At 48.3% G+C, this 26012-nt stretch overlaps 1 protein-coding gene across 10 annotated transcripts in view; it reads right to left on the bottom strand.

Annotated features, from left to right (window-relative positions):
- Window positions 1-377: 377 nt before the first annotated feature.
- SYT17 (synaptotagmin 17) overlaps window positions 378-26012 on the bottom strand; it is a 70762-nt gene continuing 45127 nt past the window's right edge. For all 10 annotated transcript variants that reach the window (XM_084880697.1, XM_084880698.1, XM_084880696.1 and 7 more), the window contains one exon: window positions 378-1746. In XM_084880697.1, the coding sequence (XP_084736823.1) occupies window positions 1550-1746 (197 nt within the window). In that variant the 3' untranslated portion in view covers window positions 378-1549. The remainder of the gene's footprint in view (window positions 1747-26012) is intronic.

The raw sequence follows: 26012 nt of genomic DNA, 5'->3' as shown, positions 1-26012 counted from the left end.
GGAGCACCTGGATCCAGCTCTGCCTGAAGGTGCAACTTCTTTCGTCCCAAACTAGTTGGTGTTAAATCCTTGTCTTCTCTGTGCAAGGTTTCTCCTATCAGTCATCAGATTAATATACTCTAATGTTTCAACTGTTCCTCCTTTTAAGACCACACTAATATTACCAACAATGCCTCGCACGGCTGGCTGTCTATTCTGCCCCTTGAATCTCCCAGCTGGGGACCCAGGTACCCTGATGTGTCTGGTCTCAGTTCTTGACTCACAAAATCCACGAAGATAATAAATACAAGTGCTTTGAGTCATCAGGATGGTAACCACCCCCCCCCCCCCAACCACCCCGCTATGCACCATGTCCCTGAAGAAAAAGGTAACGCGAATGCATGGCACAAATAAATAATCTTTAATTTCAACAGCTCCCCAGCATACCGGACGATATGCTGTGGGAAAAGATACAGAAGCATCCAACAGAGATTCCTACTCTAACTAGGCTAGCTCCTCAGCACGAGAGAAAGAACTTTGGTTCACACAGATACGGGAGATCCTCAGCTAGGACAGGAAGGAGCGATCCTGGATGAGGGTGCGGGGCGGGGGCCGTTCTAACCCAGGTCGCTGTCCTCTGCGGGTCTACGCCACCAGGATTTCGTCAAAAAAAAAAAAAAAAAAAAAAAATGCTGCTTTTGCTCTACCGTGTTCTATTTTCCTGACAAACATACACGCTACTATTAGTGAAGGCGGGGTCTTGACCGACAGGACACGGGGTGAAATTGCACTGAGGGGAGAGGCAGAGTGGGGAGGCTCAGGGCGGAGGTCCCGGCCACTCCCTTGCTCGCCGAGAGGACACACGGGCACACAGGGTCACTGGGGGGGGGCACACCCACAGGGAGTGCCCGGGCGGGGTCAGCGGACACAGGAGCCGTTCAGTGAAGTGGGAGAGGCTCCTCTCGCTGCAGTCTGTTTGCTGTTTGCTGCCGACTGGGTCTCCAAAGGGTCTAATCTATCCATCATGCCCCAGAAATAGAAGACAAAGGGCTTCCGCTCTGGGGAGAAGGTGCCGGGTTCGGAGCACCCGGGGCACAGCAGCCGAGCACCCCGGGCACAGCAGCGGCTCCAGGCAGCGGGGGGTGCGGGTTTTTTGGGCGTGGGGGTCGGGCCTTGCCCACACTGGCCCACTCTCCTTGGAGTTCCTCTTGGGGCTGCTCCCTTTGGGAGCTCTTGCTCCAGCTTGACAGTTGAAAGTGAATTTTTCAGGGGGGAGAGGGGTGTCAGCAAGAGCAAACACTGCCAGTGCGCCTCACAGCAGCGCACACTCACTCACCGCACACGGATGGGGCTTCCGGAAAGTTCTCGGGCCTCGCTCACCGAGGATGGCCATTTCGTGATGAATAGTCAGCATCCTCTCAGGTCTGAGAGGGTTTGGTGTGTGTGTGTGTGTGTGTGTGTGTGTGTATGTAATAGGAAGATGACACGATGACACATTTTTTGCCTTAAATTTTTTTTCTTTTTTCTTTTTTTTTCCTTTTTACATCTGACCGGTGCCTTCCCTGCGGCCTCAGGTCACCTCCAGCGAGGCCGGGGACACGCGGTCACACTCGGCCCGGGACCGCAGGCTGTGCCACTGCTCCACGGCCGTGCGGTGCGTGTTGAGCATCCGCCGCCAGTGGTTGGATTCCGAGGGGCCGGATGAGTACTGGCCGATGACAATCCTCCCGATGAAGTCGTTGCTGCTCTTCATGTTGTGCCCGAACACTAGAGAGCCACAGGGATGGGGTGGGGGAGGGGGAGACAAGAGGAGGAGGGCGCAGAACAGGAGGCAGGAACAAGACAGGCCATTAGTCCACACATTCCTCAAAGGCAGACCCGGCGTCCTGGCCTCCAGGACACTGTCTGTGTCTTTGAATGGTGAGAACTCCCGATTCCCTCAGCTCTTCTCCCACGGGCTCTGCTGCAGGGGACTGGGCTTGGCAAGGGCTTCCTGCTTCTCCCCGCCAGGCCAGGCATGTCCTCCTTCCCCCTTCCCTCCCCCCTACCCCCCCAACCTCGCACTGGCTGCTGAACAGCTGCCCCTGCCATACGCAGCTTGGAACTCTGTCCTGTTGTCACGCTGCCTGCAGAGCTGGAGTACCGGACAGTCCTGGTGGACGGTCACCGAGTCCAGCTGAGCCGTGACACTGGGTTTCTCAGCCACAGCACTGATGGCATTGGGGGCTGGTGACTCTTGGCTGTGGGACTGACCTGTGCATGGGAGGGGTAGCGGCACCTCAGGCCTCTACCTGCTAGATGCCAGTATCCCTCCCACAGCCCAAAATGACTCCAGACGTGGCCAACAGCCCCTGGGGGCGGGGGTCAGGCCATTCCAGATGAGAACCACCAGGCTTAGCTGTGGGCCAAGGGCCAGGCAGCCCACAGGAATCCTGGCCATCATCTGGCCAGCTCTGGGACCCCGAGGCAAGCGAGGGAACCGCTCTGAAACTCAGTTTCCTGTTGGTTCAATCGCAACCTTCCTAGTGCCTTACCTTCCGAGGTTTCGATGAGATAACGCATGTAAAACTCTCAGCATGCAGTGCCTTCCTGGCACACAGTAAGCACTCATCTAGTGCACTGCTATTTCACGTCCACATTTTCTGTTGATCCTTTTTAGTATTTATTATTTATTCCCCTCCCTTTTTATTGGGTTTATTGGGGTGACACTGGTTAACGGAAATTACACAGGTTTCCATGCACAATTCTGCATCCGTCTCCGCCTCTGGACCTTTGTGGAAAGAGACTTGGCGTTCGCTCTGTTCCAGGCGGCAGAGGCCCGTTTCCTGAGAGGAACGGCTGTGGCAGCGCCTCCATCCCTGGCTGTACTGGATGTCTCTTTGGAAAGCTCTCCCGTTAATTCCGAAGCAAGCTTAATTTGTGTCTTTCAAGCCTAATGAGATAGTTAGCTTGATTTATCTTCCCAGCCAAGTTCCGCCTAATTCTTTATCCGCATGTGGGTAGTCCAGGCGTGCCATCTTGCTCCCGGGAAAGCAGGCCGCGTCTGTTATAAATGAGGGACTCCAGAACGGGAAATATCACAGATTCACCCAGCGTGAGCCCAGCAAAGGCAGGCTGCATCCCAGGAGGGAAGCCATTATCAAATAAGCCGGCTCAAATATGCAGCCCCAAACAGAGGTTGAATGCTAACGAGCCTCTGTTCTCCCCTGTGGGGTTCACATCAGAAATTCCAAATGATAAAAAAAAGAGGGGTGGAGGGGTGGGAAGAGAAGGGGAAACAAGAACAAAAACCTCATCCATTGTCTAAAAGCCAAAAGACCTAGAGTGAAGTAAGCTGAGTGAAAGAGGCTAAGTGAAACGCTACATACACACCTCAGTCAAGAGTGTCCGGTACCTGTCCGCTCCACAGACAAAAATTAAACCATGCATACTTTCTGTACTTTAGGTAAAATGCTCAGTATGCATCGGCGGACTTCATTTTCATAAAAGTTAGGAATGGAATCTTTTGCTAAGGAGCTTTTTGGGATGCATTAGAAAAAAATTGTTTTTGAATAGGTAACACTCAGGACCGTCTTGAACCACACCTGGTGGGCAGTGCAAGGTTTGATTTCACCAAATAAGAAGAAGTTATCAGAGTCCCCTTCTCTGTGGACCTCAAATCTAAAGCAAGATATTATTATCGTTTTAGCAAGATACAGGAGACCATTCCAGGCTCCTTTTGGTTTTCTCCCTTTGGGGCAAAATGTTCCCTCTTCCTCTGCCTCCCCAACGTTCACATGAAAATGCAGAAGCATCTTAGCAGATCAGCACGACTTCTGCTTCCCTGGGGGAAGGGTTTTAAGAAAAGAAACCTCTAACACTAACCACGCATTGTTGGTGAGAGAGGAAGCTGGTTCAACTTTGGAGGGAAGTTCACAGTATCTGTGTAAAATAAAAATGTCATAACCTGTGATCCAGTAATTCTACTTCTAGGGATTCACCCCACAGAACGATCTGCCCAAATGGAGGAAGATACACAACCACGTGTCTGTGGCAGGGGCTGGCGAACCAGAGCCTCCAAGGCAAATCTGGCTGCCACCGGATTTCTGTGAGCTTCGTTGGGACCCCCTCAAACCCGCTTGTTCACAGCCGTCCGCCGGCTGCCACCGCACAGCAGCCCCACAGCTGAGCAGCTTCAACAGAGACCATGTGGCCCAAAGCTGAAAACAGTTACTGCCTGGCCTTTCACGAAACCTTTGCTGATCCTTGCTCCAGAATATTGTTTAGAAGAATGAAAAACGGAAATAACAAAAATGTCCATGAGGGAAAAAAAAATCAATAAAATATGTAAAAAAAAAAAATAAAAATAAAATGTATGTGCAATTTACCTTATAAAAACTGTTAACATATGTATATTAAACATTAATGACAAGAAATGCTGAAAAAAAAAAAATGTCCATGAGGAAGCGTGGCCGGGCTGTTGGTGCCCTAACCCACCTCTCAGCCCGCCCTGCAGGCCACCTGCAGCTTCTGTGGATGGTGCCCTACCACAAGCCGCCATGGCTCTCTGCCTGGCCCCCAGTCTGTGCTAACAGGTGATTTATGGGAGGAGGGGTGTGCTTGGGCCACTCCATATCAACTTGACCTTGGAAGGTGTGGGAGACTGGAGGAAGCCTCTTGGGAGGGCAGCCATGCCTATGTGGACACCAGGGCCTGAGTGAGCTTCCTGGTGGAAGGGACTCCGAGTGTGCTGCCACTGGAAGCTCCTGCCTGGGCCCTCCAGCCTCTGCCCTCACTGACATTGGTCTGGACCCTTTTGCTGCAATAAATGGTGACCACAAGTATAACAACTCTTCTTAGTTTCGTGAGTCCTTCCATCTTCTAGCCTGAGGGTGGCCTCGGGGCCCCCTGAGCTGCAGTGACTCGCTCAAAAGAACTGCCTCCGTTCCCTGCCTCCCCTGCCCACTAGCCTGCCGGTGCTTCTGGGATCCCCTTCCTCGTGGCTTGCCTGCACCCGAGTCATTGTTTCAGGATTAGATTTGGAAGGCACCCAGACTAGGCCTGCCGGGGTCTAATTAGGTAATTTCTGATGTAACAATACCATGGAAACCAATGTCACAGTTAAAAATGACACAGACCTATATATACCAATGGCAAAATCTTCCAAGACCTATTGCTAGGAGACAAAAGCAAGTTGCAAAGCAATGTATGTCAACACAATCTCGTTTTGCTAAAACATACTAATATATAGAAAGCAGTGTCTGGAGGGATGTTCACCAGACTCCTCCGAGTGGCTCTCTCTAGGGCGGAAAAACAGAGAGAACTTCTGCTTTTGTCTTAGGTTAGAACTTCCGCTTTTGTCTTAGTTTAAACTTCTCACAAGTGCACGTTGTGATGGGAAGGAAACAGGAAACAAATACGGTAAGCGGCTGTTAGAGAATCCACATCTACGTCGCCAGAGGGGGAAGAAGACTAAAAGGAAGTCGCAGCCTACGCTCCGCGTCCCCGTTTGCAAAGTGCGTGGCGAGTCACTTGGCGGGAAGAGTGGGGAGCTGGTGAGTCAGCCTCTCTGCCGGGAAGCAGCGGTGGCCGCCCCGGTCCGGTCCCAGTTAACCCGCAGGCTCCGCACTCGCCAATCCCTCGGTCAAGTCACGGCAAATCAGTTGGTGACTTTGAAAGTCTTGGAGAAAGCAAACATTCAAAATTCAAATTATAATACGTGAAGCTGAATAAAACCAATGACGTCTATGATAAAAGCTAACGGGGAGAATATCAAGGCTTGCCGTCACCGAATATTCGGGGGACTTGGCTGCTTGTAGAAGACAGAAAGGGGCCCAGCAGCCGTGGGCCAGACACCCTGCCCCCTCCACTTTGTCCGTAAGGAAACCAAGCCACCGAGCTGGCTGGTACTAAACCTCGCAGTATTTGTAGCAAGTAACCTGCAAAGGAAGCACGTTCCTCACACCTAGGTCCCTACAATCCTCTTCAGAAGCAATCACACCCAGACATTTTGTTCTAAGGCCCCCAAATGTCCCCACTGGCTGTGACAGGGGACTCCTCTTACTGTAGTCACTGAGTATATGACAATGTATCTGCTCCAATGTACCTTAGTCATCTGGAAGCGCCTTCCCAGCAGTGTGTACAACCAGAGAGTGGCAACAGGTGTCTAAGCAGTCAGAACAGATGTCACAGAGTCAGGCACACATCCCAGGAAGGGGGCTCCTCACAGGTTCTCTAAGAACCTACACCCTATCCGTGGATTTAGACGTCCTTCGACTGAATGTGGCCACCTGGTTTCCCCACCCGCGGTCATTGACATGAACCCAGTGGACTGTGGCTCCCTGACAGACACAAGAACTTCAGAGAGGACGGCAGGACGGAGCCATGTGGTGAAGGGCAAACATGCTTTACTCCCTCACAGAGCCCAGGGAGAGTCACCGTGTGACCGGGCTCTGAGGAGGCATGGAGAGGGACACTGCTTTGTTAAGCACCTACGATGGGCCCAGCCCAGGGCTAAGCAGGCCACGTGGATTAACTTAATCTTCACGTCCACCCTCTAGCATGGACCTTCCCATCCTCAGCACTACTGACATTCTGGGCCAGACCGTGCTGGGCGTGAGGGGCTGTTCTGAGCATCGCGGGAAGTTTAGCGGCACATCTGGCCTCTGCCCACCAGATGCCATTAACAGCCTTCCCAGCTGCAACAACCAAATGTATCTCCAGACTCTGCCCAGTGTCCCCGGGGAGTTATTACCCCTGGCTCCCCCCCCCCCCCCGCCAATGAGAGACACTGCTCTAAGGGGCTGCTATCAGGCGGGAGCACAGGACAGCGGATGCAGGGAGAGCATCCACTGCTCCAGGCGAGATCCAGTTGCCCCGAGTGAGTCAGAGGCAAGTTGAGTCTTTCACATGTTAATATTTGCCGCAAAAAATGAATTTGTTCTTCCCTCTCAGAGCTAAACTCTTCGGCTTGCTAATTTAGTTTGCCAAGATGATTCTGGAAGGGAAGCTGGATGACTTAGCGTGTGGGTGTGATAAACACTGCAAATTAAAAGGGGGAAAAAAACTTTACCCATGGTAGCCCATGTGACAGCTCCCTGTTTTGCATGTTTGGTTCACAAGGTGAGGTCCCATTTGCAGCTCTGAGCCTGACAGCACAGTGCAGGGCGCCCCCAGGTCATGGCTGTCCCCCATAATAATCCACCTCTTGGGCGATGGATGCTCTAAGCCAGCAAAACCCATCCTGGGCTGGTTCACAGTCTCCCTGACTCCTCACCGCGGAGGGATCCCCACACTCATCAGGATGTTCACTGGTTATCTCACCCCTTGGAGGAGCCCCAAGCAGTCTGCACATCCCCGTTTCCTGTCCTCCCCTCCCCACAGCCCACCTCGGACACACCCCAACAAAGGTGGTACCTATTCTTCTCCCACTTCTACCAAACTTCCCCTGACAACAGCACTCCCTCTTTTTCCTTCTTCTCTGAAACCTAGAAGCTATGTCAGGTTTTTCTTCAAAACAAGGTAGGTCAGATCCCTCACAGAGCCTCCGATTTCCCATCTGTAACACGGGTGAGTGCCTGTAGGTTTGAAGGCCCCTTTTAACTATGACATTTCTTTGGCTCTAAGAAATCTCATCCATGACTTCAGGGTCATGTATTTTTTTTAAAGCTATTTTGGCTCATTCTGTGATTCATAGCAGCTGCTTGAACAGAACTTTTTTCTCTTATGTTTTTCCTTCCTAGAGTAAAAATGACAATCTAGATAACAGTATTATAATCATGAAAGAGCAGCCATAGTGAATCCTGAGTTCTGTAAACGAGGCACTGAGCAAAGTACTTTAAGTATATTTTTTTACATAATCCAAACTACCATCCTGCTAGGGGAGGTAGTATTTACATCCCCAGTTTAGAGGCTTAAAGGGTTCAGATATTAAGGGCTCCAGGTCAACGTGTGGCACTGCAGGAAAGAAACTCAAAGGTCAGCATCATTTCTCCTTCTCCCACCTCGGAAAGAAGTCTTACCCACGGCCCTCTTCCCTGGTCCCTGCCACGTGATCAGGACGAGGTTAGGAGTAGATATGTATTGTGTCATGTGCACTGAGAGGGAGTTTGATCCTCAAGCCATCATGTTTGACGAGAGGTGCCAACAGTCAGAGGCCCTCAGGAATCCCTCACGCAGGTGCCATGGACACCGTCACACCATCTCTCTAGGGCCGGGGATGGTCAGTTTGCCTCCCGTGTCTAAATAGATGACTGCTTTTTTCAAGCAAGCAGCAGACAAGGAAGCTGTCTTATGTTTAGGGACTATCGATACAAACAAAATAGTAACAGCACCTAACACTTGGATGGCACTTATGTGTTTAACCTACACAGTGATGGTATTTATTAAAAGAATAAAGTGCCATTATCTCCTTGGGCCAAAATGGGGAGATAAAATTCCAAAACAAATTCAGGGTAAGAGAAAACTGGGAAGTGGAGGGAAGGAGTCTCTGAGAAAGGAATTAAATCTGTCTCCTTCCTCAAGACACAGAAGTCAAGGTTGAGACTTCTTTGAAGGCTCCTTTGGACCACGGCTGAACCGCTGCTGCACGCCCGTGTGTGGGAACTGAGCCAGGCAGAACCTGCGCGGAGGAAGCAGACATATGGTTTGAAGAATCACTCCAGATCTGTGTGTGAATCACGCTGTCCTGGAGGATGCATTTAAAGTGTGGCTGTAAAGTAATGTGCTTGTTGTTACAAGAACAGCCAGAATGGATACATCTGGGTGAGGATCATCTTTGTACATTTGTTTTAGAGATGCCGGTGTTGCTTGGGGGAGATGTTCTCTCCAGAACTGGTTACAAGATACCTATTAAAGCTTTACGCCCAGGGATAGCCAAATCTTCCCCTTCCACCTTCTAAAATAACTGCAAAATAACTGAGAATATAAAGTAAAAATATCATGAACGTGAAAATCACTGTGTGAAAGGAGACGCTGAGTGAAGTCATATTAAAACAGAGCCAGAGTAGCCAGTTCAGAGAAACTGCCCTTCATCTTATTTTCTTTATCTTCTGAGCTTGACTAAACCGCTCATTCCAAGAAGTCAGTTAGAATGGAAACATCCTGTTTTTTGTTTTGTTTGTTTGTTTGTTAATCCTCACCCAAGGATATTTTCCCACCCATTTTTAGGGAGAGGGGAAGGGAGGGAGATAGAAAGAAACGTCAATGCAAGAGAGTCACATCGACTGGATGCCTCCACTATACACCCTGACCTGGGTCAGGGATAGAGCCTGCAACCAAGGCAGGTGCCCTTGGCTGGAATCAAACCCACAACCCTTCAGTCCACTGGCCAATGCTCTGTCTACTGAGCCAGACCAGCTAGGGAAAAAAATACCCTGTTTTTAAGGACTGGTGAAATCAGACCTTGTGATGACCAAATCGCCAACAATCAATGAAGTATAAATCTAGCCCTTTTCCTGATGACTGAATCTCAAGCCAACCTGTGAAGAAGGAATCTGACTTTACCTTATCTTGTACCAATGAACTCTTCTTTACAACTTACCTCATTTTCTCCTCTTTTTCTCTCATAAAAACCCTGAGCCCCTCTCCTGCAGGAGGGAAGACTATTTGGGCTCTGTCTGAATTGGTGTCCCAAGAATTGCAATTCCTTTGATCCCAAACAAATGCTTTTTGTTCGATTTTTACTTCCTAGATTTTTTTGGTTGAGACTTAGAAGACTTTTTAAAAATACCAGTGCTGGGATCTTACCCCAGGAGATTCTGTTGTTTGGTTTAGGGGTGAGGGACTGGATGTTTTTCAAATATTCCCTCGGTGATTCTCAGGTGCAGTCAGGTTAGATACACTATGTTAGATACAAATCAAAATATCATTTGGGCCCTGCCTGGTGTGGCACAGTTTGGTTTGAGCTCCATTCTGTGCACCAAAAGGTCATACGTTCAATTCCCGGTCAGGGCACTTATCTAGGATGCAGGTTTGATCCTGTTGGCGTGCGTAGGGGCAATCCATCAATGTTTTTCTCTCTCTCTCTTTCTCTCTCTCTCCCTCCCTCTCTCCCTCCCTCCCTTTTTCCTTCCCTCCCTCCCTCTCTCAAAAAAATCAATGAAAAAAAAAAAACCCAGTTGGATTTTGCTGGTTTTGTTGGATTGTAGAAAGGGGCCTGACCCCACTATGTGCTCTCCTTGAATTAAACTTCTCTGACCTGCAGGGTTAAGCTGACCAGCAGGCTCACTAAAGGAGTGACAGAGAATGCTGCTTATAGTGTGCAGGTCCGTCCCAGAGAGAGGAGGATCCCGGGAGACCTTTAACACCTTAATCTCATCCAGCAGAGGTCCACGGTCCTGTACATACAAACTCACCAGGTGCCCAATCAGATAAGTCAGTTTGGAAGAGAATCAATTAAATAATAAGAGAGAGCCCAGAGGTGTTACTTTAGGGCATGGGTAGGCAGCCTTTTTCCATAAAGGGTCAAATAGTAAATATAGGCTATAGTCTCAGTCACAACTACTCTGCCAGAGTAACAGAAAACAGCCACAGGTAATATGTAAATGAGTGGGCATGGCTATGTGACATAATCTATATATTGTATATAAAAACCTAAATGACCGTTTTGACTTGAATGACTAGAACAACTGGTCGACCAGTTGCTATGATGTGCACTGACCACTAGGGGCAGATGCTCAATGCAGGGGCTGCCCCCTAGTGGTCAGTGCACTCCCACAGTCAACCTCCTGCGGCCCCTCCCCCCCTTGCCCAACCTCCTGTAGTCCCTCCCCCTAGCCAGCTGGCTTCCCAATAGGCCTTGATTGCCAGCCAGGCTGAGGGACCACCACCACCTGTGCACGAATTCGTGCACTGGGCTTCTAGTAAAAATATAAATATCTGGTATTTACCCCCACTTCCTGACAACAGAGCTCCTAAAAGCCTTGTAATTTCCTGAGTGATAGGGGTGAGAGGAGCATCTTCTGTTATATTTGGTCTTAGTCCCTTGTTCATGACACGAGAGCTTCCAGGACCCAGGGAATCTTAGGAGGGATACAACTATCTTCTGTATCCTAATGAGATGCTGGTGGCTGTGGTCTCCAGGTAGTTTCAGGATGGAGACTGGTTGCCAGAAAGACCAAAAGGTGATGAGTCGGTTGGCACTTTCAGCTCCAACCCCCAACCTTGAGAAAAAGAAGAGGGCAGGAGACTGACTTAAACACTAGTGGTCAATGCCTTTATCCATCATGCCTGTGGGATGATTTTCTGTACATATGTATGTTATACTTCAACAAAAAAGTCAACTTTAAAAAACAAACAAATGGGACTTATATCTGCAACTGACCTTGAAATGCATGAAAAAAATGAATTGAGAGGTAAGCAGAGGGATAGATAGAGAGATGTGTAATACGAAAACGGCAACATTTTATTGCAAAATCTAGGTGGTAGGAACATAGGTGTCGACTGAACAATTCTTTCAGGTTTTTTTTTTTTAAAGTTTCTTTTTAAAATGTTGGGATTTAAAAAACCCAAGCACACAATAGACTCAATTTCCTACTTCTACAGCCTTCCTTTGCTTCTTTGTGCCACAGAAACATAAACGTCCGGCTCTGTGTGGCCACGCAGTCCACAGGCTGGCCCCAGGCTGCTGGGTCCTAGAGCAGGAAGGGCACTTGGTGAACCACTGAACACAGGGAGCGAACATGACAGCTATCTGAAGAGACAGCAAGGAGCTCCCAGTGGGTTCTGCTAGGTTTATCCCACGACAACCAAACCATGCGTGGCCAGAGCCGCTGTCCTGGCCAGAACGGAAGGGTCCGGCACCCTGATGTCTGATCTGTCACAACACGAAACAAAGCCTCTCCTTTGGACCAAGGAGCACACGTGCCCCTGCCTCTTTCCCATAAAAGATGCCCCGCGCCACGAGTCATCAGAGAACTGCCAATGAAAATCACAACCACGCGTTTCATTTTTGTAAAATTTCCCCTCGATTTTGTTATCTAGATTATTATTTGCATAGAATAAAACCCATCCACTCGAAGTATACAACTGGATGAGTTATAATCATTTTATACACATGTGTAACCACCACCACACTCAAGATATAGTTATCCCCCTAAAAAATTCCTCCTGCCCCTCACTCCTCCACCCCTCCCATCCAAGCAGGCCCTCCCCCAGGCAGTCACAGATCTGCTTTCTGTCCTATACTTCTTTGCCTTTTCTAGAACTTCATAAAAACAGAATCATACAGAGTATAGTCAATTCCTTGATATTCTTTTTTAGATTATCCATGTGGATGTGTATTAATATTTTCTTCTTTTTTACTGCTGGGTGGCATTCTAAGGAATGGCTCTCTCACAATTTGTTCACCCATTCGCAAGTTGGCAAACATTTGTGTTGTTTCCACTTTTTGGCTATTACAAATGACGCTTCTTGAAACATATGTGTACGTGATTTTTTGTAAACATGTTTTCATTCCTCTTGAGTATTTACCTTGGATTGGAGTTGCTGGTTTGTAAGGTAAATGTGTGTTTCACTTTGTAAGACAATGACATACTATTTTCCAAAATGGTTACAGCATCTTGCATTCCCACTCATCTTATTACTTTTCCACTCATTTTAGTTAAAAAAAATTTCACACCCAGGTTTTGGAAGCCAGCAACCAATGTGGAACTGCTTTGCCCATGCCAACTAAGAAATACAAACTGTAATAAAATCTGAAGTAGATCTGGGGGGTGGGGGACAGAGAGAGGAAAGGAGAGAGATAGATTAGAGGGAGAGAGAGGGTCCATGGCTGACTGTGATTGTTTTTCTTTATTACTTACAAATACCCTTATCTATCTATTGTTTTTCGGTACATTTCCATATGTTTGAATGATTACATAATACATAATTAAAACTCAGAAAAATTTCAAGGTAAAAGAATGATTAAAAAATCACCTCGTAGTTGCTGAGCACTTGATTTTCAAAGCTTGCTTAATTCACCCTGACAAGAATCCTACAGGGACAGGAGTTGGGCCTCTCTGGGCCACAAGAGGCCCAAAACATTTGCCTAAGTCGTTGGTTTCAATTGCATGCTTCAAGAAGACACAAAATAGTAAACAACTGTGTCACTTTTTGGAATTGCAAATATTGATGCTAGCTATCCAAATCGACAAACATAGCTGCTTTAACCAAACAGTTCCACGGCTAGGATTTTAGCCCATGGTGCACCTGGGCACATAAGCAGAGAGACATGAGCGTGGATGCTCAGTCCATTAGTGTTTGTAACTGCAAATAACGGGGATTAACCCCAATGTTACCAACAGGAGACTGACTAGATAAATTGTTCTTCAACTCATGGGCTTAATGGAATACCATGCACCATTAAAAATACTTACAGGGCCCGGCTGGCGTGGCTCAGTGGTTGAGCACTGACCCATGAATCCGGAGATCATTGTTCGATTATCGGTCGTGGCACATGCTCAGGTTTTGGGCTCTGATCCCCAGGGAGGGGTGTGCAGGAGGCAGCCGATCAATGATTCTCTCTCATTACTGATGTTTATATCTCTCCCTCTCCTTTCCTCTCTCTGAAATCAATAAAAACATATTTTAAAAAATACTTAGGGGGATCTGCACTCCACGTCGGCCACACTGACCTCCTTCCTGCCTCCCCCAAGGAGGGGCCATTCCCTGTGGCTACCACACACTTCCCACAGAAACCCTCAGAGCACATTCCTGACCTCTCACGTCTCGGTTCAAATGTCACATTCTCTGTGAGGCCTTCCCGGCCACCTTTTAAAAAATGGCAACCCTTACCCACCCCTCACACTCCCCTTCCCCTGCTGCTGTTTTTCATTAGCATTTAACATCACTCAGTTATTTGCTTTGTTTATTGTTGTCTATCTTCCTACATTAAAGTATTGACCCTGATGAAACCAGGATTCCGTCTAATCTGTTCACTCAATGAATATTGGAGAACAAATATATATATGCTAATATGGAAAAATGGGCAAGATATAGTCAGTGAAAAGAACAACTTGCAGGAAAAATATATATATATTGGATGCTAGCAACAGAGGATAAAGATATATACATACATACACACACAATATATATACCTAGATACAGAACCCAAACATATTACATATAATAACAATACTAAAGGCCACTAGTCCCCTGGTATCCCCTTCATATCACCACATGCACCCATAGGCCACAAGGTTGGGAAGAAGTAGAGATCTGACTTAAAAATACTGCATCCTCTTCCCAAGAGGTTCTCCCACCCCATCTCCCGCTGAGCTGGCTACCGTCTCCCGCCCAGGCCACTGCACCTGGGAAACGGGGCCTGTTTGCAGAGCCAGATGTTTCTGTCCGCCCACATTTTTTTGGGTGGAAACAGGGAAGTCTTCTGAAAAATCTTCCCCGATGAGCAGGAATTCACTCCTGGCTCTGCCTCCAAGCTCCACACATTCAGACAGCTAGAGAGGAACCCCTGGGGATGATGAGCGGTTAAAATGCCACAAGGAGAATAAACAAGCCTCAGACAGGAACATAACAAAGGCCACTGGCTCCGAGCCAAGCCAACCTGCCTTACAGAGCTGCCGAGGTCACCGCCCCGTCCCTGCAAACTCCGGAGGCTCTGGCTCAGGGGCCCCCACCTCCGCACCACTGACATTCTCTGCCCAGCATCCTGCCACACACAGGGCAGCCCACAGCAGAGAACTTGGAAAAGAATGACTTGCCCCACTGTCAATCCTTGGGGACACGCTGGATTTTAGGGATTCTTCTTGAAGCAGAGAAACCTCATTTTATCGTATGGCTGTTCAAGCATCTCTCTCTCTCTCTCTCTCTCTCTCTCTCTCTCTCTTAAAAAAATATATTTTATTGATTTTTTACAGAGAGGCAGGGAAAGGGAGAGTTAGAAACATTGATGAGGGAAACATCTATCAGCTGCCTCCTGCATCCACCCTACTGGGGATATGCTCACAACCAAGGTACATGCCCCTGCCCGGAATGGAACCTGGGACCTTTCAGTCCGCAGGCTGACGCTCTATCCACTGAGCCAAACCGGCCAGGGCCAAGCACCTCTTAAATGTCCTGGCCCCTCCTTACCAAAAAAGCCACTGAGAGGTCAAGGTGACCCTCAACAAGGATGGAAGGGGACCCCATCCAATTCTCCTTTGCTTCTCCAGCCCCAGGAAAATCAAGCAGGATAAAATCCGAAAGCAGACCCATAATGGGGACTTTGGCGCCAAGCCTGTGGACACCATTCCTGGGTCTACTCTGTAACTCAAGATCCTAAAGGGAGTGGCCAGCAGTTAAGCCCCCCAAACCCTCCCTCCCCTGGTCAGTGCGGGCACCTTCTTCAAAAGACAGAGGGAAGACTGACCCTTTTCACTCACTCTGTTTATCCTTCACCCCAAGGTTTATTTTTTCCCCTGGTAAATAATGCCCTTCTTGCCTACGGTCTCTAGAAAAGACTGTCATCATCCGCTATGCCCTGTTCTCTTTTAACCTCGGGGTGGGAGTTAGGAAGGGACCCAGGGAAGCAGTTTTCATGTCAAGTTACAAACAGGAGAAAACGGAAGATCACACCCACTGAGCATGTGCTAAGTGCTGAGTATCTTTACACACGTGTCCGCATCCTTTATGAAGGCAGGAGGCACATCTGTCTTGTTCCCTTCTGTTTCCCCAGGACCCAGCAGCCTTCATAGAAGGTGCTCAATAAATACTTATCATCTAAGCTCCTTACCATGATTCCTACTTATTGCTCTGGCGTCACTGGCCTTCTTTCTCTTCTTCGAACAAAATAACCGAATTCTTGCCCCAGGGCCTTTGCACAATGCTCCTAGCCTCTATCTCTGCACAACTGGCTCTTTCTCAGTTTAAAGCAATGCTCAGGTCCTCTCTGCTGCCTTACTCTATTATTATTTAGGTGTTTATTTTTTTGTTTGTCTCACCCCAATTAGAATGCCAGCATAACAACGGATGAATTATTCCTGTCTTTCTGCTACAATATTTCTCCAGCAATGAGCCCAGCATCTCAATAGAGTAGGGGCTTCATAAATATTTGAGGCTATGTAACCCAGAGATTGAGAGCCCACATTCCGAGTTCAGGCAACATGAGTTTGAATTCTGGCTCCAGGATCTCAGGCAAGCTCCTTACCCTATTGCTGCCTCAGTTTCCTCTTTCATAAAATGATGATTCCTGCATCATACATAGTGTTGCTATGGGGATTAAATGAGCTAATTCCTGTGAAATGCTTGGAGCAGTGCCTGACGTGAAGGAAGCTCTGTATAGGTGTTGGCTACTTTATTGTTAAAAACTGAATGAAGTTCAGTTCATTTATTATATGCATTTGAAAGATGGAAAATGGGTCCTGCTCAAGTTGGTACAGCAACCAAGCTCTGGGAATCCGGTTTTCTGAGTCCTAAGCCACGGCTATCTTCACTACAGCAAAACGTTTCCTGGAAATGCATGGAGACTGGTGGCACTACCCTGCAGGCCCTGGCATTTTAAAGGCTAAGCCCTCTCCTGCTCACGGGCAGCTCTGGGCTGGCGAGGGCAGGGCAGGACGGGGTGATGAACAGAAAGGATGCTCTTGGTCTCTGATGGTCCAGCATGAGCCTTCATTTAACACCCCCCTGGGTGCTGGCCCTGGCTGCAGAGCCAGCTGAGGCACCAGGCAAGGCTGCACCGGGCCTAGGCTGGCTCGGTTCCCACGCTACCGACCTCAGGCTCTGCAGGGACACGTGGGGTTGGGTAAGTGCCCATCCCCCTAATGTCCTCCCCCCATGAGGATTTGCCTGGAATGAGGCTCCATCCAAAGGCACCCAAATCATTAAACAGCCATGCAAATGGGACAAACCCTCAGAAGTCCTGGCAGCTGGCCTGTCTTCAAAGGCTGTCACTGGAACCCGATGAATGTTTAAGATCCAGCCAAGGTTTACCGCCCGGCTGGACTCGGCAGCCTCAGGGAGCTCTCCCGGGGAGAGGCTGCGGTGGGGGTGCCACTGTGGGCTCTGTGCTCTGCCAGAGAACCCCAGGGGAACAGGTCTCTGCTTCTATCCCCGACCAGTTGGCCGGAGTTCTGCCTCTGCCCACATCCAGGTTCAATGCCGCAATCCCCCGAGCCCTCCCTGTACGCCTGCACTGTGCTAGCACGTTACACGCATCATTTCCTTTGTTCTCACAATGCTCTGAAAGGTGGCAACTGACATCTCAGACAAGGAATCCTGGCTCCGAGGAGTTAAGTCACTTGTCAAGACGGGGACGATCCTTCACAGCTGATTCACCAGCATGTTCTGTTGACTCTGCCTCCAGTGCGACAGCCCCGAGTTGCTTCTCTGAAACCCTCCTGCCACCTGCCTGGTCCGTCCGGGCCACCATCACCTCGGTCTGGGTCAGTATTACGGCTTCCCAGATGGGCACTGCTCCCCCCTTGCTCTCCTACAATCCATTCTCCATTTAACAGCTGGAATATTTTAAAACACTATCCAGAACGTATCACTGCCCTGGTCAAAACCCTCCGAAGACCTCTCTATGTACTGAGAAAACGCACACACAGGCTGGACACACTAGGGTAAAGAGAAAGAACAGAGGAAGGGTCTGCTCCCTGTTAACTCTGTGGTCCTCAGACCTACAACAGTGTCACCTGGAGTTATTACAAATACAGATGCTCAGGCCCCACCCCAGAATGACAGACTCAGAATCATATATATATATATATATATATATATATATATATATATATATGCATATACACACACACACATACACATTGTTGATTTCAGAGAGGAAGAGAGAGGGATTGAGAGAGAGAAATATCAATGATGAGAGAGAATCACTGACTGGCTGCCTTCTGCACGCCCTACAAAGGGGATCGAGCCCACAATCTGGGCATGGGCCCTTACTGGGAATCGAACCGTGACCTCCTGGTTCATAGGTTGACTCTCAACCACTGAGCCACGCTGGTCAGGCCAGAATCTGCATTTTAACAAGATCCCCAGGTGACCCATAGGCACGCCAGGTGCAGTGGTTAATAGGGAGGAAGGCTTTGAAGGCAAATGGCCTGCGTTTAAGCTGAGCTCAGCCACTCATGTGCTGGATGACTTGGCTGCGTGAACTCGATTTTACTAGAACAGAGGTCCGGTCTTGGCTCCTGGCTCCTGGGAGGTGACCTCCAGGCCTCTGGAATGTGCTTCAGAAGTGCCTTTGTTTGCCTGGGGCTTGGGCCATTGGACAGTCTAACATGTGATCTATGATGTTAGACTGGCCACTGGACAATCTAACATGTGATCTATGGTGGCAGTGTTAGGGCCATGCCGTCAGCTCGGACCTCTGGAGAAACTGATGACTAAGAATGAGGCCCTGGAGACTGAAGGTCAGCCGCTGGACAGTGACTGAGCCCCAGTAAAAACTCTGGGCACCAAAGGCTCAGTACTCTTCCCTGGTTCGTTTACTCTGTGCACAAGGTCACACTTAGTGACCAGGGGACGTAATGTGCCCATTATTAGAACCTCCGCATCTGGACCCTTGTCCTGTGTGTCTCTTTACTGGGCTGATTTTAATTTGTACCCTTTCGCTGTCATAAAAATGTCGTCATAAGCAGTGCTGACCTCACTTGTCCTAGTAACTGTTGTTCCCCAGGGTGGCCACATGGACCCCAAATTTGAAGCGAACTGAAATGAGGGTGTTTTTGGGAAGCCCTGAGTCTATAGCTAATGTCTGAAGTGAGGCCAGTTTTGTGGGGATTGTTCTCTCAGGCTTTGAAGTTGGCTCAATTCATTGCACTTCCATTTCTCTGAACTTGTTTCCCCAACTGAAAAGTAGGCATGAAATACATGAGACTTTAAATGCTTGTTGAAAGATTAAGTGAGACAATGAACACATAAGAGGTTCATGACACATGTACTAGTAAGCACTACTGTCCCTGTTGCTCGGATGAGGAAACTGAGGTGCAGAAGGGTAGGGCAATTTGCCCATTGTCACACAGGGTCTGAAGCCAGGTTTGGCTGACTTTCCCATAGTGCAATACTGCCTCCTCATGACAGGTTAACGCTTCTGGGAAGGGAAGGACAGCAGTGGCTCTCCTGAGCTGGGGGCCCAGGAACCTGCTAAGGAACTCAGGGATCCTCCGGGGGGTGAGTCACTCATCCCCATCCCAATGCTTCCAAGTGTTTCTGCTTCTGGGATCCACAGGACATGAATTTGAACTTTTTCATATTACACCATAGTTCTCTTTTCCCCCTTTCTGTTCCGCTTTCCCCAGTATTTTTACTCTGTTGCTTAGACTGCATACTTTCTCTTGATCTGTCTTCAGGTTCATGAACTCCTTCTTCTGTCATCTCCATTCTGCTTTTGAGCCCATCCAGTGAATATTTTGTTTCAGTTACTATACTTTTCTATTCTAGGGTTTTCATTTGGATCTTTTTTATATCTTCTATTTCTCTACTGATCTGCTGATATTCTCCAACTTACCGTTCTTTTCTAGAGATTCACCCTTACTTCTTGAAGCATGGTTATTATAACAGCTTTAAAATCTTTGTCTGATAATTCTAACATCTGGGTCATATTATAGTTAGTGTCTACTGATTATATTTCCTCTAAGAATTTGCCAGCTTTTGCTGGCTCTTCATAAATCAAGTAATTTCGGATTGTATTCCAGACATTTTGAATATTATGTTACAAAACTCTAGGTCTTGTTTAAATCCTATTTAATATGTTGATTTTTAATTTTTATTTTTTTTAGTTGTAGCTGGCAATTGACCAGATTAGGTTCAGACCACAAGTTCTCACCAGCCTTCTGTGTGCTGTTATTCCAATGTCAGTTTGGTTTTCAAAGCCATTGCCGGTTATTTGTATCGGTCCCCCAGGACTCAGCTTAGGACCTAGGTGGTGGTCTACCCTGTAGTTCAGTTCTCACAGTCTCTGGTGCACTATTGAGGGTCATATCCACTCACATGTAGCTCAGGAATGGGCCCAGGAGTTTATACATACGTTTATGGGACCCCTTCGTGAGGAGCTGCCTCCTTTCTGCAATCTTCCCCACACTCCAGCTCTTAGGGACCCACTTTCCTGCCCCTTTGGCTAGAAAGCAGTGGCTTCAGTGTCCCCACTCTGCCTCTCACTTCCAAGGACTGGGCTGGGCTTGGAGCCGAGTGCCTGCTGCCAACTCCTTTTACACACTGCCAACCCCAGGGCACTGCTGGGAGCACAAATTGGTCTGGTTCTGTGGCTGGTTGGCACAGCCTTAGTGTCAATCCCTGGCTCCCAGACTGTACCAGCTGATAGCTTTGGGGTGATGGCGATTATGTGAGGAAGATGAGGGGGAGATAACCACAGGCTGAGCTATTCATCTCAAAAGTGCCAGGGTTTCAACTCTCAGGCACATGTGATTATTAAAACAGCAGATATGGTTTTCCAAGTGACTTCTGGGATGGAGGGGTCCACATGCTGATTTGCCTTTAGTTCCCATAATAGGAATGATCTGCTACATTTCACACAAGAGAAAGTTGGAACTCAGAGAGGTGGAGCCATTTGCTTGAAGTCACACAGCTAGTTAACAGTGGGGCCAAAATGCAAACCCAAGTACGTGTAACTCTCGGGTCTGCTCTTCTATGGCAGGGTCCATCAATATCATCATCATAATCATCAATATCATTATATCTGGTATTTACTGAGCACTAACTACGAGGAAAGCCCTGTCTAAAGCTTTTGATATGAAGTATCAAGATAGGAAGGTTATGCCCTGGCCAGATTGGCTCAGTGGATAGAGCAGAGGCCTGCAGACCAAAGGATCCCGGGTTGGACTCTGGTCAAGGGCATGCACCTTGGTTGCAGGCTCCTCCCCAGCACAGGCCCTGGTTGGGGCTCATGCAGGAGGCAACCAACTGATGTGTTTCTCTCACATCGATGTCTCTGTCTTTCCCTCTCTCTTCCACTTTCCCTAAAAATCAATGGAAAAATATCCTCGGGTGAGGATTAACAACAACAAAAAAGATCGGAAGGTTATAACAGAGGACACGGAAGTTCAGAAAAGGGATATCATTTGCCCAAGGTCACATACACTTGCTAAGTGGTATGACATTCGAACTAATTTGTATCTCACTCCAATCTATGCTTTGCATGGCTGTTCAACTGTCTCTCTAGGAGGCAGAGCTGGGCCGGGTGCCCAGTACGTTGGGTTGGGAGGGCAGAAGCCATAGGCTGCCAGGAGGCTGCGGAGAGGAGGAGTGGCATGGGTGGGCTGAGGCCAGAGGCCAGATCCTGGAGAACATCTGCGCCACAGAACAAACCCACAGCATCTCTCGGTCTCAAGGGAGTTTCTGGCTCACAGAGAGGGGCTGTGCCCCTCTCACACTGGCTTCCTGTGGTGGAAAACCTGCTTCTCCACTGTCCCACTACTCAAACCCTGACACGTTCAACGTGTCCTCTGATGCCCATTCAATCTGGAGTCGTCCCAGGCAAGAGGGTGGCAGCACATGTCCCAGACCTCGCATCTCATTCTCCACCATGCCTCCCCGCCCAGCTCATCTCACCAGCAGATTCAATTAACCAATTTGATGCTACAGCTGCAGAAAGCCAAGCAATTATGGAAAACAGACCAGGTGCCTTGGAACTCACTCACACAGAGGGGCCTGAGAGGCCTCCAAGCAGACAGCGGGGTGGGGTGGAGGCAGGACAGTATAGGCAAATGCTTGCCAACCAGGGCTGCACAAGAGAACCAGCTGGGAGCTTTGAAAAGTACAGCCCTTCCCCCCAGTGCAGATGCCCTGGCTGATGCAGTTGCTTTGGGCTGGGGCCTGGGCATCAGGATTTTTAAAAGACCCCACGTAATACAGATGTAGACAGGGTAGGAAGTCTATAATGATGTGCAGAGGGAGGGATCACTGCTCAATAGTCAGATTCTAACAGGGAAGTGACTGTCACTCACCCTGCTGCACTTCCCGGTTCTATTTGCTTTCCACCGTGTGGTTTATAACCTGCAGCATCAGCATCACTTGGCGGCTGTTAGAAATACAGAATCCCAGGCCCCACCCTAGAACTACTGAGCCAGAAGCCGCATTTTAACAAACCCCTGGGAGATGCCTATGCATGTCAACATTTCAGGCATCATGTCCTCTGGTGCTGGCTAGAGAAACTAAGAGCTGGCAGAAGCAAGGAGTGTCAGTCACTACCTGGTTCCCCTTCTTGGGTGCTCGGCAGCTGCCTGACACTGGTTACCACTGATGGGCCCCTCCTAGGCCTGGGCCAAGATCAAATCCTGCAGCAGCTGCCTCGAGAAATTTAACGGGACACGTGGGCAGCAGGGCCCAACCGTTAGCTCCCAGGTTGAAGCATGAAGTTGGCTTCAATTTCTCCTCCAGACCTCAGTTTCTCTTCTGGGCTGGAGCCCTGCCTGATCTCTCCTCATCCCCTACAACTTCAGTTCCCAGCTCACGTCACCTCACTCCCCCAGCTAGGTTGGACACTGGGCAATATGTCCTGCCTCTCTTCTCCATTACCCTGAGGCCAATTCACAATTAAGTCATTATTGGAGTGCCATTTGACTAGTCTGTCCCCTGCTAGAATTAAGCTCGATGATAACAAGTGTCATGAATGTCTGGTTCCCAATTGAAAATGCAGCATCTAGTGGACAGTGCCAGGCACATAGTAGGTGCTTAAAAAATTCAATCCATGGGGCCCGGTCAGAGTGGCTCAGTAGTTGAGCATCCACCTATGAACCAGAAGGTCATGGCTCAATTCCAGGTCAGGGCACATGCTCAGGTTGTGGGCTTGATTTCTGATGTCAGACAAGCAAGAGGCAGCTGATTCATGATCCTCTATCATCACTGATGTTTCTATCTCCCTCTCCCTCTATCTGCCTCTCTGAAATAATACACACACACACACACACACACACACACACACACACACATTTTTAAACTGGAATCTGTGGGGCCTGACAAGACCTGGTCATTTCTTGCTGCAGGGAGCCTACCTCCCCCTCTCCCACGCGCACCATCAGAGGCTGCCTGTTGACAGCATGCCCCCCTCCTGCTTCCTCCAGCACCAGGAGCCTTTCTGAAGTCAAGTGCCTCTTGACCAAGATCACCAGATAGGTAAGATTTTGGATGCTTTTTAGAAGGCCAGGAAGCCAGGGTACTTAAGGGAAACCGAGGGAGATTCAAGGCTAGAGGAGCATGACATGACATTTAGCTGCTTCTAACCTCATGATTTCCCCAAACGTCACCTGTAAGCTGACAGAGGGTCTTCCTCTGATGCTGGGAGGCAGGGGGACAGGAAGACAATATCCCTCCCAGGTAAGTCTGTGAAATAAGTGTTTCCTTCCCTTTGGGGATTTCCTGTGGAATCTCATACTAAGTTGACAAAATTGGTAGAACATATGATTTAATTATGTATTTATGCCCCATGTTGTTCCAGAAAAGCCTTGCGGGGGCATCTGACTGCATATATTTGGTGTCCTTTGAGTAATAATAATTATATATATATATAATTATATGCCTAAGAGACTGACAGAACATTTGACCATTTGACCGTTCAACTATGATATGCACTGACCACCAGGGGGCAAACACTCAATACACAGGCATGGAAACATGGAACAGACTGATGAATCTCAGAGGGAAGGAGGGAAGGAGGGCAGGAAGAGATTAATCAAAGATCTTATATGCATACTAGAGGCCCAGTGCACAGATTTGAGCACTGGTGGGGTCCCTCAGCCTGGTCTGCAAGGATTGGGCCCAAACCGACAATCCAACATCTCCTGAGGGGGCCCAGATTGCAAGAGGGTGCAGGCCAGGCTGAGTGACCCCATCAGTGTACAAATCCGTGCACCGGGCCTCTAGTAGCTAATAATTATGGAGCACTTTCTGAGCCACACCATTCTAAGCCTTTACATATATTAAGCCATTTGGACCTGACAACAATCTACTGAAGCAAGGACCATTATCCCCACTTGACAGATGAGGAAGCTGAGTACAGAGTGGCCAAGAAAAGTGCCAAGTTCACATAGTGAACCCCAGGCATCTGTGCTTGCCCTCTCAGAGGGGCAGTGAAAGAATGGTGACTGGCCTCAGGGAGAAAGTCTGCAGGGGGCCAGCCTCTGCATCAGGCACTACCCTGAACTGCTCTGAGGGAGTCTGGGTTCTATAGACATTACGCTACATTTCTTTTCTCTTTCTTTTTCCCCCCAAATTGTGGTAAGATAACATTTACCATTTTAATCATTTTTTAGATAAACAATTCAATGGTATTAAGACAATTCACATTGGTTGAGCAATCACCTCCGCCATCCACCTCCAGAATCTTCTCATCTTCCCAAACTAAAACTCTGTGCCTATTGAGCAGTAACTCCCCATTCTCACCCCTCCCTCAGTCCTTGTAACCTCTATTCTACTTTCTGTCTCTACCAATTTGACTAATGAGGTACCTCACACCAATGGAATCATACAGTGTTTCTGCTTTCATTTCTGGCTTATTTCACTTAGCCTAATGTCCGCAAGGCCCATCCATGTTGGAGCAGGTGTCAGAATCTCGTTCCTTCTAAGGCGGAGTAACACCCCACCATATTTATAAACCACATTTTGCTTATCCATTTATCCACCCATTGAGGGACACTTGGGTTGCTCCCCTCTTTTAGCTACTGTGAAACATGCTGCTACGAACATGCACCCATCAGCAAGCTACATATCTTTTTCTGTTTCTTTTCTCTCCCCGCCCCCACTTCCAATTACAGCCCAATAACCTCAGTGGCCAACAGTACACCACATTCCTAGATAGCATATTGCTAGCCGAGGAGTTGAAAAGCAATTTCCTCCATCTTTTCTTTAAGCTTCAGCTGCAGAAATCACCTGATTGAAGATTACAGAAGAACCCTCTCCCACACAGGAAAGGAGCTGCTCAAGCCCAGCCCTCCGGTTAATTACAGGATTCTTTTATCAGGATTCTTGGCAAATGCTCAAGTTGCACATCAACCTTACTTTTCTTATGAAGTGTTTGGAAACAAGTTAATGGGCTTGGAGGTAATAGCTCCTTCCTCTCGCTATAAATAAAACAAGCTAGAACCTTGTGGATTGGGATTCAGGAGAACAGTGGCTTTGTCTAGAATATGTATCAGCTAAGTCTGCATTCTTTCATTATTCCAGCCTTTATGAAAAATGTCACCCAGTTGGGTTTCCACTCGGAGCCATGGTTCTGAACCTGGCTGAGCATTAGAAATATCTGGGGTGCTTTAGAAACATATCGAGCCCAGGCCCCCAGCACAGTCTAACTGAATCAGTCTCTGGGGTAGGGGGTGCCTCCTGATAGCATTTTAAAGTTCCCAGCTGATTCTGAAGAGCAGCTAGGGTTGAGAATCCTTACCTAAGGGGACAGGGAGGCCTGCAATCTTTCCTTGTCTATAAAGAACATTTTCAATGGGCTTTTAACCTGAGGAGAGGGAACCCTGAGCCGGGATGTAAGAGAGAGAAGCAGGTCTCCCATGAACGGAGAGCACAGGCCCTGTCTGATGGGTGGGACTGATGACAGCCACACCAAGTAGGGTGGGTCGAATGAGAGATATGGGGGGTGAGGGGTTGGGGGTGCTGTTACAGTTTGAGGCTTCTGTCTTATGGGGTTTATGGGTTTCAAAAACCTCTGAACTACATGCAACATTTTCTGTCCCCTCTGTATTTTTCTAAGGAGGGTCACCCAGAGTTCACAACACATTCTCTGAAGCTGTCACACACCTCCCGCCACCACCCGGGAATGAATAAACTCCGCTTTACCACAGTATTCCACTTGTGGGATATGACGCAGGTATCGAAAATCTTTCTCATTTACCTTAATCTGGAAGGACTGAACACACTCACTGTAATGACACAGAAGCAAGTTTCAGAGTGATGTCCACAGAATGGTCTGGAAGCCCCACAAGAGCAGAGATGGACTGTTTTGTTCACTGCTCCATTCCAGGACTTGGAGACAGTGTCCAGCTCAGGAAAGGTGCTTCATACACACTTCTTGAATAATGATCACCTTTTTTAAAGAACTGAATCCTCTATATGTGGATGATGTTTGTGTGAACAAGGAGAAGTGTATGGAATGATTCATG

Source organism: Pipistrellus hanaki (genome assembly GCF_964339955.1).
Source record: "Pipistrellus hanaki genome assembly, chromosome: 4".
Lineage (NCBI taxonomy): Eukaryota > Metazoa > Chordata > Mammalia > Chiroptera > Vespertilionidae > Pipistrellus > Pipistrellus hanaki.
This window is presented reverse-complemented; position numbering and strand designations above follow the sequence as displayed.